Genomic DNA, 25,460 nt, shown 5'->3' on the forward strand with positions numbered 1-25,460 from the left:
AAGTTGACTTTATTCTTGTAATATTACGACTTTTTTTCTCGTAGTTATGACTTTATTTTTGTAATTTTACGACTTTTTTTTTCTCGTTAAGTTTTGACTTTTTAATCTCGTAATTTTACGACTTTTTTTTCTCGTTAAGTTTTGACTTTATTCTTGTAATATTCCGACTTTTTTTCTCGTAGTTGACTTTATTCTCGTAATTTTACGACTTTTTTTTCTCATGACTTTATTCTTGTAATTTTACGACTTTTTTTTTCTCGTAAAGTTATGACTATTCTCGTAATTTTACGACTTTTTTTTCTCGTTAAGTTGACTTTATTCTTGTAATATTACGACTTTTTTTCTCGTAGTTATGACTTTATTTTCGTAATTTTACGACTTTTTTTTTCTCGTTAAGTTTTGACTTTTTAATCTCGTAATTTTACGACTTTTTTTCTCGTTAAGTTTTGACTTTTTATTCTCGTAATTTTACGACTTTTTTTTCTCGTTAAGTTGACTTCATTCTTGTAATATTACGACTTTTTTTCTCGTAGTTGACTTTATTCTCGTAATTTTACGACTTTTTTTTCTCATGACTTTATTCTTGTAATTTTACGACTTTTTTTTTCTCGTAAAGTTATGACTATTCTCGTAATTTTACGACTTTTTTTTCTCGTTAAGTTGACTTTATTCTTGTAATATTACGACTTTTTTTCTCGTAGTTATGACTTTTTTTTTCTCGTTAAGTTTTGACTTTTTAATCTCGTAATTTTACGACTTTTTTTCTCGTTAAGTTTTGACTTTTTATTCTTGTAATTTTACGACTTTTTTTTTCTCGTAAAGTTATGACTTTATTCTCGTAATATTACGACTTTTTTTCTCGTAATATTCTGACTTTATTCTGTAAATCTCAGATGTTGTTTCCCTCAATGTGGCCCTAATACTCCGTAGTACATTGTCTCTTTGGCCCTCACTGCATTAGACTTATATACTATATACTTAGACTATAAACTGAGTTACCTTCATCACAATGATCACATGTTTTGTGGCTCCAGACAGATTTTTTTTTGCCTAAATGTCTCTGTTAATAGTAAAGGTCGCTGACCTCTGGGTTACAGGTTCATCACTCAATGGTTTCATTTCCCCTCTTCTTCCTTCATGAGAAGTCATCACACACAAACAGGATTTATAATGACATTTATTTAATAAAACAAAGGTGATATACAGAATATAAAAACTGAATCTACAGCTGAAGAGTTCAGTCCTTCCTTGTTCTGGGTTTAGGAGCTGAAACAGACAGAAAGTAGAACACTGTTAGAGAGAGAAGAGAAAAGAGGGTTTAGAAAAGGAAAGGTAAAGGTAAAGGTATGAAATAGTAAATCAATGAAATGAATGAATAGAAAAGTGTGTAAAGAAGAGAAAGATGACGGAGTAGAAAAGATGAAAATAGATGTGATTAAAAGGAGAAGATGAGAAAAAAATCACAAATGAGAAATAAAAAGTATAAAATTAAAAAAGAGAAAACATAATTTGGAGAGAGAGATGAGAGAAGAGAAGAGAATATGAGAGAGCCGTTAAACGCCACAAAAGGACATTTCTTTTTCTAGTTGGAGGTAAATGGTGTTCATGTTAGCTTCTGAGCTAGCTAATAACTTTAATTATATAATAATAATAAATAATTTGAGGAGAGATGAGAGAGGAGATGATGATGATGTTTCTGATCACCGTTTGGATTCTCCTGTTTGTAGAAAGACTTCAGCATCTCTACGGCTTCTTCTGCTCGGTGACCTGAAACACACTGAACACACACACGACGTGTTAATACACACTTATATATACTGATTATATACAGTTATATATACAGTATATATATAGTTATAAATACAGTATATATACAGTTTATATATACAGTTATATATATAGTATATATACACCATAAGGCATTAAGAGCATTAATCTGCAGCCTCCACTCTTCTGAGAAAACTTCCACAAACCCATCAGAGACACTCCCCGAGGACGAGACACACAGATAAATAAACGTCAGTCAGGCGAACATGAAGAGACACCGGGGGGGGACAGACAGAGACCTTGAACGTGGTCCCAGTCTGAGGAAGGTCTGCAGAGGAAACGTCCAGAACTGAACCGCAGCCTCCGAACCGCTCGTTCCTGCAGCCGTACACGACCACGGGGATGTCTGACGCCGAGGTGAAGGAAACACAGCCGTCATCATCAGAACCAGCGTCTGTTTTACTGGAGGAAACCGTCCTATTCTTCTTCTTCTTCTTCTTCTTCTATTCTCACACCGACTAAAACCACGACAACCTCATTTCATCCTGCTGTTACTGAATCTATCTGGTCTTTTTCTCTGGTGTCATCGTTTGGAAACTTCTCTTTAAAGAACAGAAACTGTCTGAATCAGATTGTGAAATGGTCTAGTAGTCGGGTGATTCATTGATTATTTATTTATTTATTCATATTTATTCATTGTATTTTAGTGGATTTAGTGATCACTGGAACCTTGAGCATTTTTACCATGTTTGTCTACAGCAGCGGTCAGCAACCTGCGTCTCTTCAGCTCCTAAAATTTTGCCTAGAATGGTTCTTTAGATAGTAAAGGTTGCTGACCCCTGGTCTATTGTCTGTGTCTGTAAAATGTGAGTCATGAAGGACACCTTGTCTTTTTACTGCAAACCAAATTTACCTTCAGTATGTGTACAAATAAATAACCTGAACCTGATCTCACACTCTCACGCACGCACTGATCGCTCGCACGCACGCACGCACGCACGCACACACACACACACACACACACACACACACACACACACACACACACACACACACACACACACACACACACACACACACACACACACACATATACACACACACACACAGAGAGGTTGGGGGTGGAGGATACTGAGCAGGCGCAGGGCTGCAGCACACATGATGCACGGCTCCACGGTGACGTACAGCGCCGTTCGCTTGCACACGCCGCTCACATCCAGATTGCTGCGGCGACACCAGTCCAGGAGCTGATCCAGGGCCACCATCTCAGCGTGGCGAGTGGCCTAATATACACACACACACACACACACACACACACACACACACACACACACGGATAAACTTAATGCCAAACTCCCTTCTGAAAATGAAGGTTTTAAGAGGTGCAGGTTGTAACGGTGTATTTGGAGGATAAAATGTCTGCACTATTCAGAAATATTGATTAGTGATGACCTGTAATTAAATGTGCTATAATAATATAAACATAATAACTTTGCCCCAAATAGTCTAAATATGAAGTAAACAACAATAAACAACAGAGATGTTTCTCTGTGCTGGTATGCATGTTTGATAAACTGACAGATTTCTGCACGGAGCTCAGTCTCAGTCTCTGAAAAGAGAAACAGGAAACCAGCCGGAGCACCCTGTATGTTTTCATATTTCCTACGTTTTTGGTCTCGTTGACTTCGTTCCTCCCTTTCCCCACGACTTCATCACCGTAGACCATCAGACATCCGACCGGCACCTCTCCGTTCTCCAGAGCGTCTTTAGCCTGCAGAGACACGTTTACAGCAGGTCAACACGCAGCAGCTACACACGGACGGTCACATGGTGTTAAACAGAAACACACTACACACACTGATACTGATCCAGACCTTTATGGAGATGCAACTAAAAAATTATTTTCATGAGAATTTAATCTGTCAATTACCTTTTAAATGTATTTATTTATTGCTTTTATTTATTTGTTTGTTTTCATATTCTTAAAATAAAGTTTCTATCCTTTTTTTGTGTGTTTTTGCACTATAACACTTTAATATAATAATAATAATAATAATAATATCTGTCATCTACTTTTGTATTCATTGCTTTTTAATTTTTTTTTTGTTCTTAAAATTAATTTACAAATCTTTTTCAGTTTTTACATGCACTGTAACACTTTAATATAATAATAATAATAATAATAATAATTCTTATTATTATTATCATAATAATTATTATTATTATTATTACTATCATATTAATAATATCTGTCAATTACTTTTTACATTTATTGATTAATGGTTAAACATTTTTTAAAAGTATATAAAAAAAGTTTGGAAAACATGAACCAGCAAATATTTGTCATAGTAGTTAAAACATGCTGCAGAACTCCTGAGAAATTAGCTCCAATAATTGGCAAAATATTCCTGTTTTATGAATAATATGTAAATGTATAAAGTTAATTGCAACAATTATATAAAACTGTGAATCTTTAAAACAACTGAGATTCATTCTTCACCATGTTAAAGGCGCTGCTCATCCACCTCTCCACCTCTTCATCACTCAGACAGAAACCCTCATCATCACCAGCCTCCTCTGTTCCCATGGCAACTATCACTACTGAACTCTACGTAATAAAGGTCATACTATTCACATATGATGAGTTTATTGCGTATTTCTTCGCTCTTTAGTTAAATGTGGTCGGTTGTAGTTCACCATGCCGTCCACCTGCACCGGAGGGGGAAGATAATATTGGACGGACCAGTTCCGTTCCAGACGTGACCAATCAAACAGCTCCGCTCATCCTCACGTTCATGATGACGTCATCGATGCTTCAAGCTCACTAGAGTTGACTGGATGTAAAACCGGAAATGAAGGGATTTTACATATAAAATAAAAGCTTCATTTTATTATGTCTTTTGTTTCTATTAAGTTTTAAGGTTTGACAGACTCGGAGGTTGTTTTTGAGTCAGGTTCCTTCGACAGATATATCATAAATTGCACTATCATCATTCCCACTATAACATGTTTCTATTCATTACACTGTTATTATACATATTGTATATATATTTCTGTATTTATATACATGTATGTACAGAAATGTATGTCACAAATTTGGTTATTTTAAGATATATTTATCGTAGTATTATTTTTATCTTAATTATTATTTTTGTGCAAAATGTTAATGTTTTTCACATGATCAAACTGCGTTTACTATCTTTTATTAACTTTTTTTATTATATATTTTTGTATTGTATATACATTTGGTGCAGCGATATTATCCTGATATTAGATCATCACAGAAACACTGTTCCTAATACATATACTTTGTCCACCAGTGAGCACTAACACGTTTATGTAAGTTATCAGATTTTTTTTGTAAAAAATGTAAAATAATAATGTAAGGACAGGCCTAAAAGAAATGACCTCATAACTGCATAACACAATAAAACTGTTTGTCTTCACATGTTCTTCACATTATGTGCTAGAGCTCGATTCGTGTTTTATTTTGAAATCGCTCACCGGAAGTAGTGCTATGTACTATTCCCTCCGCCGCGTCACCAGCGCATGCTGTTAGCATGTTAGCACGCTGTTAGCATGGTGTTAGCCTGTTAGCATCAGCATGTCTCCGGTAGCAGCTGCTGGGTTCTGTAGTGAGTGAACCTTCAACAGCTCCGTCATGTTGTCATCTGTCTGGAGCTTTGTTAAACGACACAAGAGGAAGTTTATCTTCACCGGAGCTCTGACCGCAGGTAACTATAGCTAACCGCTAGCTGCTAGCTCTCTGCTAGCTCTCTGTTAGCTCTGACTGCAGGTAACTATAGCTGCTAGCTCCCTGTTAGCTCTGACCGCAGGTAACTATAGCTGACCGCTAGCTGCTAGCTCTCTGCTAGCTCTCTGTTAGCTCTGACCGCAGGTAACTATAGCTGACCGCTAGCTGCTAGCTCTCTGCTAGCTCTCTGTTAGCTCTGACTGCAGGTAACTATAGCTGCTAGCTCCCTGCTAGCTCTGACTGCAGGTAACTATAGCTGCTAGCTCCCTGCTAGCTCTGACTGCAGGTAACTATAGCTAACCGCTAACTGCTAGCTCTCTGCTAGCTCTGACTGCAGGTAACTATAGCTAACCGCTAACTGCTAGCTCTCTGTTAGCTCTGACTGCAGGTAACTATAGCTGCTAGCTCCCTGCTAGCTCTGACTGCAGGTAACTATAGCTGCTAGCTCCCTGCTAGCTCTGACTGCAGGTAACTATAGCTGCTAGCTCCCTGCTAGCTCTGACTGCAGGTAACTATAGCTAACCGCTAGCTGCTAGCTCTGACTGTTTATGTTTCATTTTTACAGACTCAGAGCTAGAATACATGATTTAAACTATATATCAACAATAGAGCAGTATGTAGTTTCAGTTAGGCATACATGTATAACTATATATATATAGTTATACATGTATAACTATATATGTATAACTATATATATATAGTTATATATGTATAACTATATATATATAGTTATACATATATAACTATATATGTATAACTATATATATATAGTTATATATGTATAACTATATATATATAGTTATATATGTATAACTATATATATATAGTTATATATGTATATATACATACATATATAACTATATACATATATAACTACATATATATATATAGTTATATACATATATATAGTTATACATGTATATATATATATAATTATATATAACTATATATATAACTATATATATGTATATATACATACATATATAACTATATATATGTATAATTATATATATATAGTTATACATATATATATATATGTATAACTATATATATGTATAATTATATATAACTATATACATATATATATATATATATATATATATAACTATATATATATATATGTATAACTATATATATGTATAATTATATATAACTATATACATATATAGTTATATACATGTATAACTATATATATGTATATAACTATATAGATAGTTATATATATAACTATCTATATATATAGTTATATATATATAGATAGTTATATATATAACTATATATATATATGTATAACTATATATATGTATAATTATATATAACTATAACTATATATAGTTATATATAACTATATATATATAATTATATATATAGTTATGTATAACTATATATATGTATAATTATATATAACTATATATAGTTATATACATGTATAACTATATATATATAGTTACATATATATATAACTATATATATATATATATAGTTACATATATATATAACTATATATATATATAGTTATATATATATATATATATATAGTTTTATATGTATGTATATATATATATATATATATGTAACTATATATATAGTTATATATATATATATATATATATATATATAAAACTATATATATATATATATATATATATATATATGTGCTATGTACAATGTGTGACAATAAAGGTTGATTTATATTTTACATTATTTATATTATTATATTTATTTATATTCTGTGCTTGATATTAGTTAGTAATACTTCTTCTTCGTTGGTGATCCCCAGGAGTGTACATCCTGGGTAAATATGCCCAGAAGAAGATCAGGGACATCCAGGAGAGGGAGGCGACCGAGTACATCGCTCAGGCCAGACGACAGTTCCACTTTGAGAGCAACCAGAGGACGTGCAACATGACCGGTAAAGACTCTACTCTGCTGAATGACAAGACTTTGGTCTTCTTTTTTTCATATTATCAGGATCGGCACTAAACAATGTAAAGTTGATGTTAGACGTTCTTTGTTCTGACTCTTTGCTCTGTGTGTGTGTGTGTCAGTGTTGTCCATGCTGCCTCCACTGAGAGAAGCCATCGCCTGTCAACTCAACTCAGAAAGCCTCACCGCACTCCTCAAGGCCAAGTGAGTAGCATTTTACTGTTAGCTTCAATAGATAAAAACAATTCCTCATTCACTTGTATTACACATGCTTGTGCCACTTTGTCACCATCTTTAGATGTTTCTGTTGTACTAAACATGTTGAAGTGTTACTTTACTGTCTGTAGTGAAACAGGAAGTGTGCTGTAAAACGCAGCGTTGTTCTCAAGTCTTGATGTGAAACATAAACAGTTTCTTCTTCCCCGTCGTCTCACAGACCGGCCAACAAGCTGGAAATCTGGGAAGATTTAAAGATCATCAGTGAGTTCACGCTGTTAGCTGTCACAAATCAGTTGTAAATAATCCCAGGAAAATATTTTACTGCACAGAAACAGATGTTTTTGCTTTTCACAGTCAGATTTGAGATCTAGTATTTGATCCCAAACGTGTGTGGTCTTGTTCAGGTTTCACCCGCACCATCGTGGCGGTGTACAGCACCTGCATGCTGGTGGTTCTACTGAGAGTCCAGCTGAACATCATCGGAGGATACCTGTACCTGGACAACTCTGTGGGCAAGAACACCATGGTGAGGAACACAACATTCAGGAGCTTCTTTCACTTCTACAACCTGTAAGATCACAGCATTAACTAGAACACTGTCAGTTTCTGCTGTTCACATTATTACAGTTAACTTTAAATACAAACAGATTTTTGTTTATGTAAATATTTGACATGAGACTTCCACTTCCTGGATCCAATCGTTGCAACTGTAGCAACAAACTATTCCGGTTTCTCAAACTACTTGTCCAGGATGAGGTCACTGTAAAATCTGTGTTCTTTTTTTAAGAAGGTATATTGTCTATTTCATGATGTCCTTAAGGTTTTAGTGTTTCAAAGGAAGCTTCACAAAGTTTCAGTTACAGGAGAACTCAAGACTTTCATTTGTTTCCCTCCCAGACTCCTCTGGCTCCCCCGGACGTCCAGCAGCAGTACCTGTCCAGTATCCAACATCTCCTGGGAGACGGTAGGATGGAAACACACACACCAAGATCTCCTCCTCGTTTATGTCAGTCTGTCAGTCTTCACCTCTGTCTGTCTGTCTTTCTCGCTCCAGGTTTGACAGAGTTGATGATGGTAGTGAAGAAAGCTGTACAGAACTCTCTGGGAGGGTGAGTGTCTGTAAATAAAGATCGGGTCGTCAGGCAACGAGTCTCGCAAGAGTTTTGCACATTTTCGCAACTTACAGGCGACCTTTTGTCGTGGCAACTTAAAAAATCGGTTTCTAGTGGCCATGTCGGAAAAATCTAACTTACATCAAAGTGCCACTGAAGACAAAATAGTCCCTGCAGAATGTCTGTTTCTGATGATTTATTTATCCAAAAGCAAGCAAACGAAGCACAAAGAAAACATGGCTGTCGCGGCTTCTCTTGTTCTGCTCTTGGTGCATGCTGGTCCAATACCGGCCTACTATACCTACCTAGATAACAAATAACTAGCAAAACAAAACACTATCAAAATCAAATCTAAACAAAATAAAAATCTAGAATAATCAATACTTATTATTAATAAAACAACATCTAATAACTAACAACAAATAAATACACAGTTTCTGTCTAAAGTGATGAGAGAGAAGCAACAAACAATATCAGTCTGTCAATTCTTCTAAAGATCTCAGATTACCTTTAATACCATCATTTCCATAACACCTTCTAAACACGGCTGTTATTGTAATAAACTAAATAATGATAATTAAAATATTGTTAGTAAACTGAAACTAAATAAATCTGTATCCTTGAAGAAAAAGTAAACTGAAACGATATTACCTGGTTTAAAAAAGAATAATAAAAAAAAGAATAAATACGTAAATCCATTTCAGTTTGAGTTTTTAAGACATTATATCATAAACTAAACTAAACCTTGAGAAACTGAAACTAAGAAACACATTTAAAACTAACTAAAACTAAAATAAAATAAAAAAACAGTTGAAAATGTAAAACTATTCTAACGTTGGTTCCCGGAGCGCCACGAGACATTTTCAAAACAAAACAGCCAAAACATTCAGTTCAGTCACGTCTCTGATCTCTGAGGCTTGAATCAGAAGAATCAGAAGACGTTGTTTCTTGCTGAATTAAATGACTAATGAATGAATGTCTGATTTGCAGCGTGTCCCTGAAGCAGAGTCTGTCTCTGCTGGAGCTGGAGCAGCAGCTGAGCTGGATCAGGGCGGAGGTGGAGGCCGGCTCTGAGCGGACGATGTCCTGGTACATGCTGGCTGATGACGAGAACGCGCTCGCTGACCAGGTCGCTCACTTCACACGCCGAGAGAGAGGATGGATGAAACACAGCTGTACTCACTGATATCAAACATCTGGCTGTTTAACTAACAGCATCTCCTCTTCGTCCTCTGCAGGCATGTGGGCTGACTGAAAACGATGTTGTGACCATCAGACTGTTGAACGAGACCAGAGACATGCTGGACAGGTAAACGCTGCACCTGTGTGTGTGTTTATACACCTGTAGACGTGTGTGATTCTGATGTGTGTGTGTTTGCTCCTCCAGTCCAGACTTCACCACCGTCCTGAACGCCAGTTTCAACCGCGGTTTCTCTCGTCTTCTTGACAACCTGGCCGAGTTCTTCCGCCCGCCTCCCTGTGACTCCGCCCCCAGCTCTGCACCCGATAGGTCGGCTGCTCCACTGACTAACATGATTAGCTTTTATCACTGTTTACACACTATAGCAACTAACATGAGTACATTATTGTTTCCTGCTCATTTGAGTTTATTCTTTTGTGATTTTCTATGAGAAAATTGTCGTTAATCTCCGACTGTCGTATTTGTGTTTGTTTGTGTCCAGTCTGTCTGCAGTCAGTCTGCCGCTGGCGAAGATCATCCCCATCGTCAACGGTCAGATCAACACCATCTGCAGCGAGACTCCCAGCCACTTCGTCCAGGTGAAACCAGCTGCAGGCTCTCACCAACACAAACTTCACAGCATCATATAGATTACATTACTTCAGAATGGGACGCTGGCTTTCACGTACTAGTTCCATTTGTTTTGCATTAAAAGACGGTAAAATACTCAACCAATCAAATATTAAAGCTAAGTACACTTAACGATCCGCTGGTCAGATATCAAGTTTAGGCAAACAGATGTCAACAGCTCAGGCTGCACAGATTGGCTCAGTTATCTTGAAACAAAGTCCAAACTCTGCCTTTTGTTTGACTTTATCTTGACTGTTTGCTGAGTGATAATCAAACACATGTTCCCAACAGTAATCCAGTATCAGTCTTTAAAGGTCCCATATTGTAAAAAGTGACATTTTCATATCTTTTATATTATAAAGCAGGTTTAAGTGATATATAAATCCAGTTAAACTATCAAAACGCTCAATATACGGAGAAACACACACAGCCCGTATTCAGAAATTGTGCGTTTGAAACAAGCCGTTTGGATTTCTGTCCATTTATGATGTCACAAATATAAAATATTTAGACCATTTCAAAGTTTTAAACGTAAACATACTAAATGTGTCCCAGTTTATTTCCTGTTGCAGTGGATGTGAATAACATCAGCTGACAGGAAGTAAACATGGACCCAAGCTGTTGCCTAGCAACGCAATTCTGTTGCAATTTCATTGAAATTCACTAAAACGGAGCGTTTCAGACAGAGGGTGAATAGAGGGATATTCAAGCAGACAGTATGAGGAAAATAAATGTTTTTTTTAAACATTAAAGCATGTAAACATGTTCTAGTAGAAACACAGAATACAAGTATGAACCTGAAAATGAGCTGATACGGGACCTTTAATGTTTGTAAAAGAGAGGACAAAATATCAGTTTCACTTTAGAGACCGTTTTAATTGTTTGACTTTACTCGTCGGCTTGCTTTCCTCACTTCCGTTAGTTAGTCCGTCAGTTAATTTTGTCATTTCTAAATATGAATTACATTTTAAAGCACAGAACCAGCAAACACAGAATACATATCACCGTCTTTACTTCTCTGTATATCATGTCTCTAACTTCCTGTCTGTCTCTCAGGAACTGCTGATGAACGACCAGGTGAAGGAGTTTGCGGCCAACGTCTACGAGACCTTCAGTGCACCTCAGGAACTGCAGAAATAATCAACCGAGCATGAAGAGGAAGAGGAGGAGGAAGAGGAGGAATCAAGAGGGATGAAAACAGAAATGATTGAAGCCCTGGACTGTTCATCCTTCCTCTCTGTGAGACACTCTTCTCCTCCACATCCTGCAGACTTGAGTCTCTGTGACGATGAAGATTCATGACAGAAATATCCACGGCAGTGGAAGCGTCGGTGTGCTTCCTGTGAACGGCGCCGTTATGGATATTCAACTGGTGCAGGAAGACTTGCACCGGGGTTGTAGTCACAGCAGAGCCTGTGGTTAACCCTCGGACCACTGCATCTTGGGAAATGGAGTCTTATTTAACCTGGTAGTGTGGTTTTAATTACCCTGAGAGGAGGGGAACACACACTGAGACTACGTGGTGAAGGATCGGTCACTACTGTTCTCCACTTTATCAAACAAGAAGAAACATCGTCAGTTTATTACATTAATATTACAGATTTTAGGATGATGTTCTATCAGCAGAGGTGAGTGTTTTATGTCTGTTCTCGTTTCCAGCTGTTCGGTCGGCATCTTGGCTCTTTGTTTTGATATCAGAAGAGTTTGTCTTTATTCCTTTTCTTGTTTCTTTTTCACAACGTAACCAGGTATTAGAGGGACCGACGGGGGCTGATCCGTATAAGATCTTCTAATATTTAGGGTTTTAAATTTGACCGTTTTTCTTGTCCTTGTGGAGAAAATCTGAAGCAGCTTGGAGGTAATTTGGAAATATTACAGCCTTTAAAAAAAAGATTATCAAAGAGTGAGAAGATGATCAAAATGTCGTAGTGGCATCGATTTATTCCTAATTAACAAGGCAAGATGTAAGAATGAGAAATAGCTTGTTAACAGTGACACCTGTGGCGTTAAGTCAACGACAGTCAGCGTCCTGTTGCTCGCGCCTGATGTTTTTTTTTTTGTGCTTCCGTGGAGTCTGAGTTGTGGCAGCTCGCCGTTTGTTGGCGTCAGCGGACTCCTTTTCTTACCAAATGTTAGCTGTGGTTGCACGCTGTTAGCCCTGTCACTGGAGCTGAAAATAAAGGCACTCGCGAGCGTGCACGACGTCACATCCGTTGGATTTTGCCGGAAAAAACGACCCACATTCTTCACATGAAAATCATTCTACAGGCTGAGAGAGGAAACCCAGAACGTAGTGGAAGGTCTCATTGTTTCGGTTACTTTACAACCTGTTCACACAGTAAATACAGTCCCTTTAAATATGTCCTCAAAACAGCATCTTATCAGATGTGGATGACTTTCAGTGGTCAATAAAACACCTTTATTAACAGACTCACATCAGTCCGACTGCAGTTATGTGTACTTGCTGTTTCAAGTTTCAAGTTTCAAGTTTATTTGTCATATGCATTGAAAAGTACAGTGTACAGTGAAATGCAATGAAATGCATTTCACCCTGGCTCTCTCTCAGCCCTTAAAATCTATAAATAGTACAGTTGATAAATACTACAATAAATAAGACAATACCTAAGAATAAAATTATAAAACAACCTAAAGACAAACACACAGCAGTTCACCTCTACGACCCACAGGCTTTAAAATGTTCTGATTTCAGTCGGACTGTCCTCAACCAAAGGAGGACTAACTGATTAGTTGATTGACAGAGTTTCTCCACAAAGAAACACAGGAAAGCTCCACTTTAAATCTGGTGTTGACCAGAGATGTGCTCAGAAGCTTTTCATGGAAATATTCAGCATGAAAAAAGCATTAAAAATCGACTGATGAAATCTCAGTCAGGCCGATTAAGAGGGAAGCAGCCCGTGATTTCAGTCTATAAATCGGCGTCCTGCAGCGTCTGAATCCTATTTTTCCGATGTAGTCCCTTTTTAATCCAGAAGGTGTCGCCGTTCTTCAGCTGATGTGAGAATCTGTCTGCATCGTCCTCCTCTGTCTTTACATGAAGGGCTTCATTACAATAAGGTTCTCTCCTGTTTTTAAGTCCAGTTAAATGTTCTATCCTGGACAGGGTGGGTATTACATCCTGGTTTGCATCCTAAAATAGCCAAAGTTTCACTTTAAGAGCCACAATCTGTTTGGTATTTGTCTCATTAATGAGCCGATATTGACATATTCCTCCTGTTTCTTTCTGTTTCACACTGACTGTATGGGACTACTGGCAACGCTGAACTGATTTCAGAGTGTTCTGTGTGTAAATTATAAGACTGTTATCCAAAGCCAAGAAAGGAAACCTAGTGGTTCTCAGTGCTGCATGTTTCCCAACTCTTCCCAGGTGAGATTAGCTCCTCAGATCAGGTGAGTTCAGCTCAACGAGAACTCGTTAACGCACCTGAACTCATCATGTTCTACTAGCAGAGCAGGGAGAGGAGGGAAATACGCAGCACTTCATACACTACTATATGAACTTACAGGTTCTTTACGTCATCTAGACAGCTGGAATATGATTATTTTTATTGTCAACTAATTGATTATTTTCTCCATTAATCGATCAGTTGTTTGGTCTGTAAGATTGTGAAAAATATCGATCAGTGTTTCTTAAAGCTCAAGACGACGTCCTCAAACGTCTTGTTTTGTCCACAACTCAAAGATATTCAGTTTACCGTCACAGAGGAGGAAAGAAACCAGAAGATATTCACATTAAGAAGCTGCAATCAGAGACATTTAGACTTTTTTTTTCTTAACAAATAACTAAAATAGTTGGTGAATAATTTAGCGGATCAGTTAAGTTAATAACAAATGTGCATTTTGCGATAAAAAGCAACAAATCTGTCATAAAACACGCAGGTTTATATGTTATGAAAAGATATATAGATATCAGGGTGCTTGCAAATTTGGCTCTTGAGAGCGCTAAATATTACTAAACATAAATAATAAAAAAGCAAAATGCACAGATGGAAAGCTGGAGATCTTTCCGTCCTAAAGGCGTATTGGTTGTCGTTCTGTCATGAAGTTAAAGGGGTGAAGTTTGACCCTGAAGTGACCTTCTTTTATTTAGTTTTCATGTTTTTCTCAGGTTAAAAGCTTTTAAAAAAGCACCTTTATAAAATAAAAAACAACATGTCTGTGATCTTCTGACATCTGATCTAATCAGCTTAACACACCTAAGAATTCATCAAGACTCAGAAAATCAGTTTTCTTAATTAAGCGCCTAATTGGAGGCCATTTAAAAAAAAAATCTGTCACGGACCTCAGGGATCAAATTGGCGGTGCCCCAATATCTATATCTTTTCATAACATAAACCTACATCTGTGTTGCTTTTATCGCAAAATGCACATTCGTTATGAATATTGTTTTGTGGCAAACTGACACATAAATCAATGAAACTTCCAGAGGATGTGATTCAGTGAGGATGAGTCCGTCCTGAAACTCTTCCTCCTCCCCAAAACGAGACCAAAACTAACGATGCATTCAGGCGTCAACCTGTAACAGTCAAATATTTCCAAGGTTATCAGCAGGAAGTTCCTTTAAAAGGCCGACAAGGTGTCAGATATCTCCGTTTCATCAGTTAAGATGTCTGAGATGACGTCCTCAAACGTCCACAACTCAAAGATATTCAGTTTCCTGTCACAGAGGAGGAAAGAAACCAGGAAATATTCACTTTTAAGAAGCTGCAATCGAAGACTTTTTTTTTCTTAAGAAATAACTAAAATAGTTGGTGATTAATTTAATAGCTTACGACTAATGAATCGTTGCAGATCTCCCCTTCAGAGCATTACCTTATCACTCCTATTGTCTTTGATTAGTGGCACGCAGGCGGCTACACATGGAGGGAATGGGAAGATGATTATTTTTACATAACAAAATGATAAGAATTATTATTCTACATGTTTTATTAGATCTGGTTTAGTTCAGTTCTGATGCACAAATCTGCTGATTGGTCCTATAAGAGCAGTAAAGTAAAGTAAGTATGCATGCAGAGGCTGGTTGGTGGGATTCACCAGAAACAGTCTCAGCGTGCCACCAGGTGTTGCACGATAACCTGTCAGATTCCTGTTAGTTAGTTTCCCTCTCGAGGAGAAGAGATCAGTCCAGCTGATTCATTCCAACTGATTCCTTCATGATAATAATAAACAGGTGAGAATGTAAATCTGCGTCTGTAATCAACGATTCGTTATTACGCCTTTTGGAGCGTAAAGAACATCCTGAATGACAGATGAAATGTACGCTTGTAGCAGTTTATTGAAGAGATAATAAAAGTAAAATGTGATTTAATATACATTTTGTGTTTCCTTTCCTTTCTGCTTTATAGGGTTTTAATTATGTTTAATATGTGAGAGAGTTTAGTTCACAGGTCAGCGACCTGCATCTCTTCAGCTCCTCTCCAGAAACCTGCATCTCTTCAGCTCCTCTCCAGAAACCTGCATCTCTTCAGCTCCTCTCCAGAAACCTGCATCTCTTCATCTCCTCTCCAGAAACCTGCATCTCTTCAGCTCCTCTCCAGAAACCTGCATCTCTTCAGCTCCTCTCCAGAAACCTGCATCTCTTCAGCTCCTCTCCAGAAACCTGCATCTCTTCAGCTCCTCTCCAGCGGCTCTCTGTGGAGGTTTAAAAACAGGAAATTGATAACTGTTTATTTGTTTACATTTAAATTTTTATTGATCATGTTGTAGGTCTATGGTACGACGGTACAACGGAGTATTAGGACCACATTGAGGGAAAAAATACATTTGAGATTTAGAGAATAAACTCATAATATTATAAAGTAGTCATTTTACGTGTTATTTTCTTTTTTTTCTCGTAATATTCTGACTTTATTGTGTAAATCTCAGATGTGTTTTCCCTCAATGTGGTCCTAATACTCCGTAGTACATTGTCTCTTTGTCCCTCACTGCATTAGACTGATATACTTTATACTTAGACTATAAACTGTGTTACCTTCATCACAATGATCACATGTTTTGTTTTTGATATTAAGGGTTAGTTGGACACTGTAAGCCAGCAGGACATTATTGTGTCATCAGGGGGCGCCGTCCTGAAGCAGGAAACAGCTCCATCATTAGATATAAGATCAGCACATCGTGACATACTGGTGTTGGAAAATAACCTCCGCATTGTCAAAGTGCTGACTCATCATAACATCGGCAGTTATGTCATCTTTTAATTGCCGATTCATGAATTCAAGAAAGAAAATCTGGAATGGAAATTGGTATTTCATAATCCAAGTCAACGCGGGCGTGGGATTATAAAGACAAGCGGTTGTTTCCACGATGAAGAGATGAACTCGTCATCTCCAGCTGTAACACACCTTTATTTTATAGGATCATGGAACACATGTTTAGTGAAGGTTACACTCAGACTGATGAGACGGTTCAGGTCACAATCAAGGACATCAAAAGGTGAATAAAAACAAGCCTCTTTTGTAAAACTACATTTATTGTTTAGATTAATTTATTGATATTGTGATGGACATAAACTACATAACTGCTGCATGTTTCCCATCACTTCCCACGTGTGATTAGCTCGTCAGATCAGGTGAGTTCAGCTCAACGAGAGCTCGTTAACACACCTGATTCAACTCATGTTCTACTAGCAGAGCAGGGAGAGGAGGGAAATACGCAGCACTTCATACTCCACTCATTGTTGATTATTTTCTCCATTAATCGATTAGCTGTTTGGTCTATAAATGGTGAAAAAGGTCTCTCAGTGTTTCTTATAGTCTAAGACGATGTCCTCAAACATCTTGTTTTGTCCACCACTCAAAGATATTCAGTTTACCGTCACAGAGGAGGAAAGAAACCAGAACATATTCACATTAAGAAGCTGCAATCAGAGACATTTAGACTTTTTTTTTCTTAACAAATAACTAAAATAGTTGGTGAATAATTTAGCGGATCAGTTAAGTTAATAACAAATGTGCATTTTGCGATAAAAAGAAACAAATTTGTCATAAAAGACGCAGGTTTATATGTTATGAAAAGATATATAGATATCAGGGCGCTTGGCTCTTGAGGGCCAAATAGGCGATAATATTACTAAACATAAATAAATAATAAAAAAGAAAAAGAAGTTGAGCATCATGTTGTGATTTTCAACGACTCTTAACTGGTGAAACTGAGATATCTGACACCTTGTCGGCCTTTTAAAGGAACTTCCTGGTGATAACCTTGGAAGTATTTGACTGTTACAGGTTGACGCCTGAATGCATCGTTAGTTTTGGTCTCGTTTTGGGGAGGAGGAAGAGTTTCAGGACGGACTCATCCTCACTGAATCGCATCCTCTGGAAGTTTAATTGATTTATGTGACGTTCATGTTCTGAATGTTTTTATTGTTTTCTGTTAGTTTGCCACAAAAAACATTCCACAGCATTCCCCCTTTAACCTTGAATGATTGAACGAACAGGAAACGGTTGTTGGGAAAGCTCTTATCAGGACGAGAGTTTACACAGCGGAAAATATCAACAGAGAGAGACGTCCAAGTTCAACGAGTCCAAACACCGATCATCAACTTTATGCATTTATTCAGTTATTATTATTCAATTCAAACTGTCATTTTAGACGTGTGTGTGCGTGTGCGTGTGCGTGTGCGTGTGTGTGCGTGTGCGTGTGTGATGATATTCATGTTCTTCCTGGAGTGTGACTCAAACGATGACGTCATCGTGTCAGCTGACCTCTCTGATGTTACCGTCGGAGGAGGAGAGATGAAGAGAGAGTTGTTTATTGATGGTCGAGACGATTAAAGGGTTAAAAGAATGAATTATTATATTATTATATTATTACACTGAACCGAGCAGCTGTTGTCAGATGTTTCTGTTCCACTTCATTAGAAAGGTCACATATTTAAAGCTGCTTTATTTATATTTTTGAAGAGGTTAAACAATCTGTGCACGAGAATCAGTCTAGAATGGGATGGAACTTTAAATGAGTTCTTTATTTAAAGATGGATCACCAAGTTCCTCCTTCTGGAGACACTTTAAAAACACAGACTGTATATGAGAAGTGCACGTCGTCGCCGTGACGTCACCCGTTGGGTTGTGGACGGACGTTTTAAAGTCACGTTTTGAACATCGCCATCTTGTTTTTTTGCAATCAGAAGTGATAGTGGGAGCATCCCAAAGCTCTTCATTACATCCACGTTTCCCTCACTTGCGTCTTTTCCACCATGCGAGGAGAGAGGAAACCACGCGAGGAGAGAGGAAACCATGCGAGGAGAGAGGAAACCACGCGAGGAGAGAGGAAACCACGCGAGGAGAGAGGAAACCACGCAAGGAGAGAGGAAACCAGGCGAGGAGAGAGGAAACCATGCGAGGAGAGAGGAAACGAGGAAATATGTTTTTAGAGACATGAGACGTCGTTTCTCTGAAGCGTCACGTGAAGCAACGTCCGTTTCTGATCACAGCTGGATCAGCTGTCAGAGACTTTAGATGGAGTTTATGTCTGAACTGTATTAATATAATAATAATAATATAATAAAGACACTCAGTTCTTCTCAGTGGTAGAGCAGCAGTGCATTTCTTTTTTGCATTTTAGGCTAAAAAATAAATAAAAATCTGTCTGGAGCCACAAAACATGTGATCATTGTGATGAAGGTAACAGTTTATAGTCTAAGTATACAGAATATAAGTCTAATGCAGTGAGGGCCAAAGAGACAATGTACTACGGAGTATTAGGGCCACATTGAGGGAAACAACATCTGAGATTTACACAATAAAGTCAGAATATTACGAGAATAAAGTCATAACTTTACGAGAAAGAAAAGAAAATAACAGGTAAAATTACTACTTTATAATATTATGACTTTATTCTCTAAATCTTGGCCCTAATACTCCGTCGTACCGTCGTACCATAGACCTACAACAATGATAAATAAAATGAAAATGTGGAGGAGCTGAAGAGACGCAGGTCGCTGACCTCTGTCTTTATCCATCCGTGGAGTCGAGTCCCCACAATGTGACTTTGTGAACAGACTCTCTGAGGACTCTTAACCCTTAACATGACCTTCATTCTAGCTGTAACCCTAAAACCAGGTCCTAACCCTCAAACAGTCCTCTGATGGAGACAAAATGTCCTCACTTTCTAAAGAAGTCCACACACAGACACGCTCAGTCCGTCAGACGGTTAACAAACAGCCACATGATGAAAGAGGCCATGTGGTCGGCAGCAACACTGTGACTGTGATGTGTAAGTTTCTCCTCAGAGTTTCAACACACAGCTGCCAGTCAGTCAGTCAGCTGCAGCCTCCTGACCTCCTGACCTCCTCCTCCTACGCTGATTAACCGATACCCGGGTACGGATCGTGCCACCGCGCCCCGTCCCACTGACGAAATGATTACTTGCGTCCTGAAATAGAGCCGGAGCCCCTCGTAAACAGGCCGAGTGGCAGAATGGAGCCTTTGTTCCTTTATGATTTGCTGAGTAACTGTGTGCGGTGAGGCTGTTTGTTTGTTCCATGGAAGCGCTGCTGAGCCGAGTCACGTTCAACCCTGAACAGCAAAAACAGGTTCAGCTCAAATTAGCCCCAGAGTGACTGAACTGTCGTCGTGGTTCTGTTTGTTCTTGCTCCACAGTGAGTGATCGTGTCTCTGCCTTTTGTTTGTGGCACAGAGCTGGAAATACCCCCCCCCTCCTCCGCTGTTGAGCTGGAAGTCTGAGCCGCCGGTGGCATGATGCAGCTCTCGTCTGAACCACTGACCCACATTGCAAAAGTGGGAAATCCACGGCAGACGGGGAACGTGCTGTTTGTCAGGAGAGTTAGTAAAAACATGTTGTGCTGCAGAGCTGAACTTCTGCTGACTGTTCATCACATTGATCAGCTGATGTTCAGGAAACAGAGGACATAGTTTCTCTCTGCAGAGACTCTGTTAAACAGTAAAACTAAATCATGTCTTCAGCTTCAATCATCAACAGGAACAAAGCACATTCTGATGTACATGTGTTCTTTTCTCAGTCTTAGAACTAAACCATGAATGTCTGTGGTCGTCCTCTCAGCCCGTAAACATAGATATAATCATCAGGCCGTGGTCGGGGTTTTAGAGAAGTTGAGGTCTTGTGTCCAAACACCAACCTCCTGAGAAACGTTTGACTTCCCATCAAAAAGGTTGGTCAGATGTCCAGGTTTTATTTGTTTTACATTTACTTCATTCGTTAAAAGACGCAGTAACAGACTGTAGTCGAGATAAGAAGGGGACTATAGTCCCTATATATATATATATGACTATATATAGTCACTGTGACGTCACCCATTGGTTTGTAGCCTCCGGTTTGGCATTTTGGCCGTCGCCATCCAGCCCGTTCTCATTTCCAGGGTGTCAAACACCGAGGCTTTGTTTTACATAAAGTTAGGGTATTTTTTATTTATTTATATATTTATTTATTCATTTATTTATTCCATAAAGTTAGGGTCTTATTTATTTATTTATTTCATAAAGTTAAGATGTTATTTATTTATTTATTTATTGATTGATTTCATAAAGTTAGGGTATTATTTATTTATTCCATAAAGTTAGGGTCTTATTTATTTATTTATTGACTGATTTCATAAAGTTAGGGTATTATTTATTTATTGATTGATTTCATAAAGTTAGGGTCTTATTTATTTATTCCATAAAGTTAGGGTCTTATTTATTTATTCCATAAAGTTAGGGTCTTATTTATTTATTTTTCATAAAGTTAGGTTGTAAAGGCCGTTTTAAAACGAGACTGATGTCTCAGCTGACTCCGAGTTCAGCCTCACTATAAAGGAGATCTTTAAACAGTTATAACCACAGGGAGCATTTTATCTGAGTAGAGATCTTTGTCTCCCCCTCAACATCTCCAGCAGCTTAGTGATGCAAGAAGTCGTCTGAGTGGGCGACAAAAACAACAAAGCCTCGTTCTCAAGTCCAAAACAGGAAAAACAGAGAAGGAGGGTTCAGGTGGATTCAGGGCTGAAACTGGTGTAGGAGAGAAGAGCGTAAATAAACACCTGATGTTGTGGTTGGGTGAAGCTGTGATTTACAGAGTTACGACACACTTTATAACCCGTTAGATTACAGTAAATAACATGACACAAGACACACGTGGTGCGTCCCTGAACTGAAACACAGCAGGTGTCCTGTGTGAGGACATCACTTTCTATTGAACTCATTCATTGTGTTTCATTTTGTTTTCTGCCACCGTCGCTGTAGAGATCGGTCTCTTGGGCTTCCGTGTGGTTGAAGGTCGCGTTCAGAGTACTGACGTTAGAGCTGAACCGAACACATCAACACAAGATCATCTGACACGCAACGTTATCCAGAAACACTCAGAAACCGCTGTGCAATGTTGAATTATCTTCCAACAAGTCCTCCAAACGAAACAACAAAACACGTAGTTTGTCCGTGTATTTTACGATGCCTCCTACAATGTAAGCTCGTGCACAGAGTCCATTATATCTAAGATGTATCCCAATTTAACAGGTTCATGTAACGGGTGCCGGCAATCTCCAGCCGACCTCACTCACATGTTCTGGTCCTGCCCGGAGCTCAATACATGTTGGTCCGAGATCTTCAACACATTTAAGGTAGCAGGTAATGCTGCTCTTATCCCCCTGGACCTCTCTTGGCTTTGTTCGGAGTCCTTCAGCCCAACATTTCTAAAGACATGCAACATGTTCTCTCCTTCACTAGCTTGTTGGCAACGAGACTTATTCTGTTTAAATGGAAACGTGTTCTACCTCCGACTCACAACAGGTGGGTGAAAGATACGTTACTGTCCGCTGGTCTGGAGAAACTTAGATTTCCTTTAACTTAAGGGTTCCCTCAATTCTGTTGAAAAGACTTGGAAACCTTTTCTAAACCATAATGAATCTCTGACCTCCTCGTCTGGCTGTGACCTCTGAGCCTCCTTATTTGTTTTGTTGGATTGGCGTTGTTATTTTTTTTGTGTAAATGTGAACATTGTATGTGTTTTATTATTTCATGTGTCTAGTGTGTTTCTAATGTTGGTGTCATTGCTGCCTTAGGTCTTGTAACTATTAGTGTTGTATTGGTTATTTCCTTTATTGTCTTGCAATGTTCTTCCAATTAAAAAAAATAATACGTCTCGGGAGATCGGATCACAAAGGGACAACGCTAAATGCGAGAGTAAACGACCATCAAGACGCCCTGTGATCCAATCACTCCAAGAAGAAGAAGAAGAAGAAGAAGAAGAAGAAGAAGAAGAAATACTTTATTGTTCCCCTGAAGGGAAATAAAAGAAATTTCAGGTGTGCCGAGCAGTTGGGTGGTTTGGTGCAATGCTCAAGGTCAAGGCAACCTTGGCAGTGCCCAAGAGGCAAACTAGCAGCTCTACCAGTACTTGTCCATGTGGGGACTTGAACCGGCGACCCTCTGGTTCCCTACGGACTGAGATACTGCCGCCCCGCGGAACTGTCAAAAGTTCACTTGAGGCTCTAAAAGCGAGTCAGTCGCCACAGACCTGCACGTTACAATGACGACTCTACAGCAGTAATAAACCCGTTTACAGCCTGGTGATAAAAGAGTTCTGCTCTCTAATAGGTCGCTAATTTCCCCGTTTATAAGGATGACAATGTCCCTCTGGTTTTCTTTCAACTGACAGTTTTTGTTGCATCTATTTATCACCAGTTTTGCAGGAAATGATTCTCAGTTAAAACGTTTAAGATTATGAAAGACAACACCAAACTATGAAGCAAGAAAGGCGGTGTTTTTAAGGTCTACGCCAGCACCAGGTGTTCTAGTACCAGAGTCACTGCAACCAGGAAGAACCAGCCAAACAAAGCTTTAATTCCTCCCTGTGAAACCTGCCGAGTAACACGGAGACTCAGGTCATGTGATCTCTGAGCTGGCATCATCACGTCTGTCACATACCAACATTACCGACAGTCAGGGTTTGTGATTTCCCCCTCAAAGGGACAGGATGATCTGAGGCGATCATATCAGGTGTGACCAAAACCTTTTTCCACCATCATCACGGTGACTCGGCAGGTTTAAACCTTCTTAGTCATGTTTCAGGTTCGACTGAGTTCACGAGGAGTTCAAGTACAAACAAAATGTCATTTTACCACAAACGATCATGGGATTATCTCCGGTTTATTTTACAGTCTTTGAGCCAAAAGAAACTTTAAATAGTATTGATAGCTCGGCTACTACACCGATTACTGCTACCTGTTAATACCACTATACTAGCAAGGGGTCCCTTGACCTCTGACCTCCAGATGTGTGAATGTAAATGGGTTCTCTGGGTACCCACGAGTCTCCCCTTTACAGACATGCCCACTTTATGATCATCACATGCAGTTTGGGGGGCAAAAATGTTGAATATTTCTGCATCCTGGGGTCCTTAAACAGTGTTGGATTCCATAAATTGGGTCTCACTGTAAAGTTGAGACTCTGGTGGATCCAATGAGCCCAGCTGGATTCATGTGTGATGATGTTGTGATGACCTGTGGTGACCTCTAGGATAATCACAGCCTCATGAAACTTTACAGCCACAAACTAGAGACCTAGAGCATTCAGAGGATGGATGGATCAAACTAGAGACCTAGAGCATTCAGAGGATGGATGGATCAGACTAGAGACCTAGAGCATTCAGAGGATGGATGGATCAGACTAGAGACCTAGAGCATTCAGAGGATGGATGGATCAGACTAGAGACCTAGAGCATTCAGAGGATGGATGGATCAGACTAGAGACCTAGAGCATTCAGAGGATGGAGGGATCAGACTAGAGACCTAGAGCATTCAGTGGATGGATGGATCAGACTAGAGACCTAGAGCATTCAGAGGATGGATGGATCAGACTAGAGACCTAGAGCATTCAGAGGATGGATGGATCAGACTAGAGACCTAGAGCATTCAGAGGATGGATGGATCAGACTAGAGACCTAGAGCATTCAGAGGATGGATGGATCAGACTAGAGACCTAGAGCATTCAGAGGATGGATGGCTTGGTGAGGAGCTGAAGAGACGCAGGTTGCTAACCTCTGGTCTAGACTCTTATACACTTTTAATGTTATTTCTGATTTATAACTAGAACAACTTGACACACAGTGCTGAGCTGCATCTCAAATGAATCTTCAGGTTCTCAGCTTTCAGATGATGTTCACCACTTCTATGTGACATCTACTGTTGACCTGCTATCTCCCCCTAAAAAGAGACTAGAACGGCTCTATTGTGGGTCTCAGAGGGTTAATGTGATGCCTTTCGTACACGACAATCAGACAATAAAGTATTTTCTATTCTACACCCCAGCCAGGGAAAAACAGCAAACCTCTGGCTGAAACTAACTAATCAGAGTGAGAACGGAGCCCGTTTAGTTTTGTATGAACAGCTCTGATAGAAGCTGATAGAAGCTGATAGAAGCTGATAGAAGCAGCAGCAGCAGTTAGTGACAGCTCAACACGACGTGACTCAACCTCTCTGGTGTTAAATTGCTGTTATACAGCGGTGACTCACAGCTGCTGGCAGTGAATCACACACTGAGATCATCCCGTCCACTCTGATTTCTCACTCTCACTTTTCTTTCCTTATTTATGTCTCGTGTGTCCGACCGTCCTTCCCTTTCTCTAGAAGCCTCTGAGCTCCGTCATTTACCGTATAGTGGTAGTAAAGGCAGGCTCAGTGTGTGTGTGTGTGTGTGCATTATTGATTCCCTCTGAGCACCACCAGCAGCCAGTAATCTGTGTGAGCTGTAACGTGATTGGCTGCGTGCCGTCAGGCCTCGTTACCTGATAATCCAGGCCCGTGCTGATTGGACGCCGTCAGATTCCCTCGTTAGGAATTCATGGTGATGCAGGCTGAGGTCACACTGCTGATCAGGGGGGTGATGTCATCTCACCTGAGCCC

At 38.9% G+C, this 25,460-nt stretch overlaps 2 protein-coding genes across 3 annotated transcripts; one reads left to right on the forward strand and one right to left on the reverse strand.

Moving 5' to 3' along the window:
• Positions 1-851: 851 nt before the first annotated feature.
• Positions 852-4,564, reverse strand: adat2 (adenosine deaminase tRNA specific 2). Of its 2 annotated transcripts, none has more exons than XM_074616695.1 (6): positions 4,465-4,564; positions 3,434-3,538; positions 2,900-3,050; positions 2,067-2,173; positions 1,705-1,777; positions 852-1,266 (listed from the first exon to the last, which is right to left on the reverse strand). In XM_074616695.1, the coding sequence occupies exons 1-6, from the start codon at positions 4,465-4,467 to the stop codon at positions 1,238-1,240; spliced, it is 468 nt and encodes a 155-aa protein (XP_074472796.1). In that variant the 5' UTR covers positions 4,468-4,564; the 3' UTR covers positions 852-1,237. The 2 variants fall into 2 exon arrangements, with proteins under 2 accessions (XP_074472796.1, XP_074472795.1); XM_074616694.1 differs by having other exon boundaries at positions 4,268-4,526.
• Positions 4,565-5,370: 806 nt separating this feature from the next.
• Positions 5,371-15,918, forward strand: pex3 (peroxisomal biogenesis factor 3). The gene is made up of 12 exons (XM_074616687.1): positions 5,371-5,501; positions 7,302-7,433; positions 7,570-7,651; positions 7,884-7,927; positions 8,071-8,192; positions 8,564-8,630; positions 8,721-8,775; positions 9,769-9,907; positions 10,017-10,087; positions 10,166-10,288; positions 10,461-10,557; positions 11,645-15,918. Exons 1-12 carry the CDS (start codon positions 5,429-5,431, stop codon positions 11,726-11,728), a joined length of 1,089 nt encoding a protein of 362 aa, XP_074472788.1. The 5' UTR covers positions 5,371-5,428; the 3' UTR covers positions 11,729-15,918.
• Positions 15,919-25,460: the final 9,542 nt, after the last annotated feature.

The sequence above is a fragment of the Sebastes fasciatus genome, chromosome 18 (assembly GCF_043250625.1).
Source record: "Sebastes fasciatus isolate fSebFas1 chromosome 18, fSebFas1.pri, whole genome shotgun sequence".
Taxonomy (NCBI): Eukaryota; Metazoa; Chordata; class Actinopteri; order Perciformes; family Sebastidae; genus Sebastes; species Sebastes fasciatus.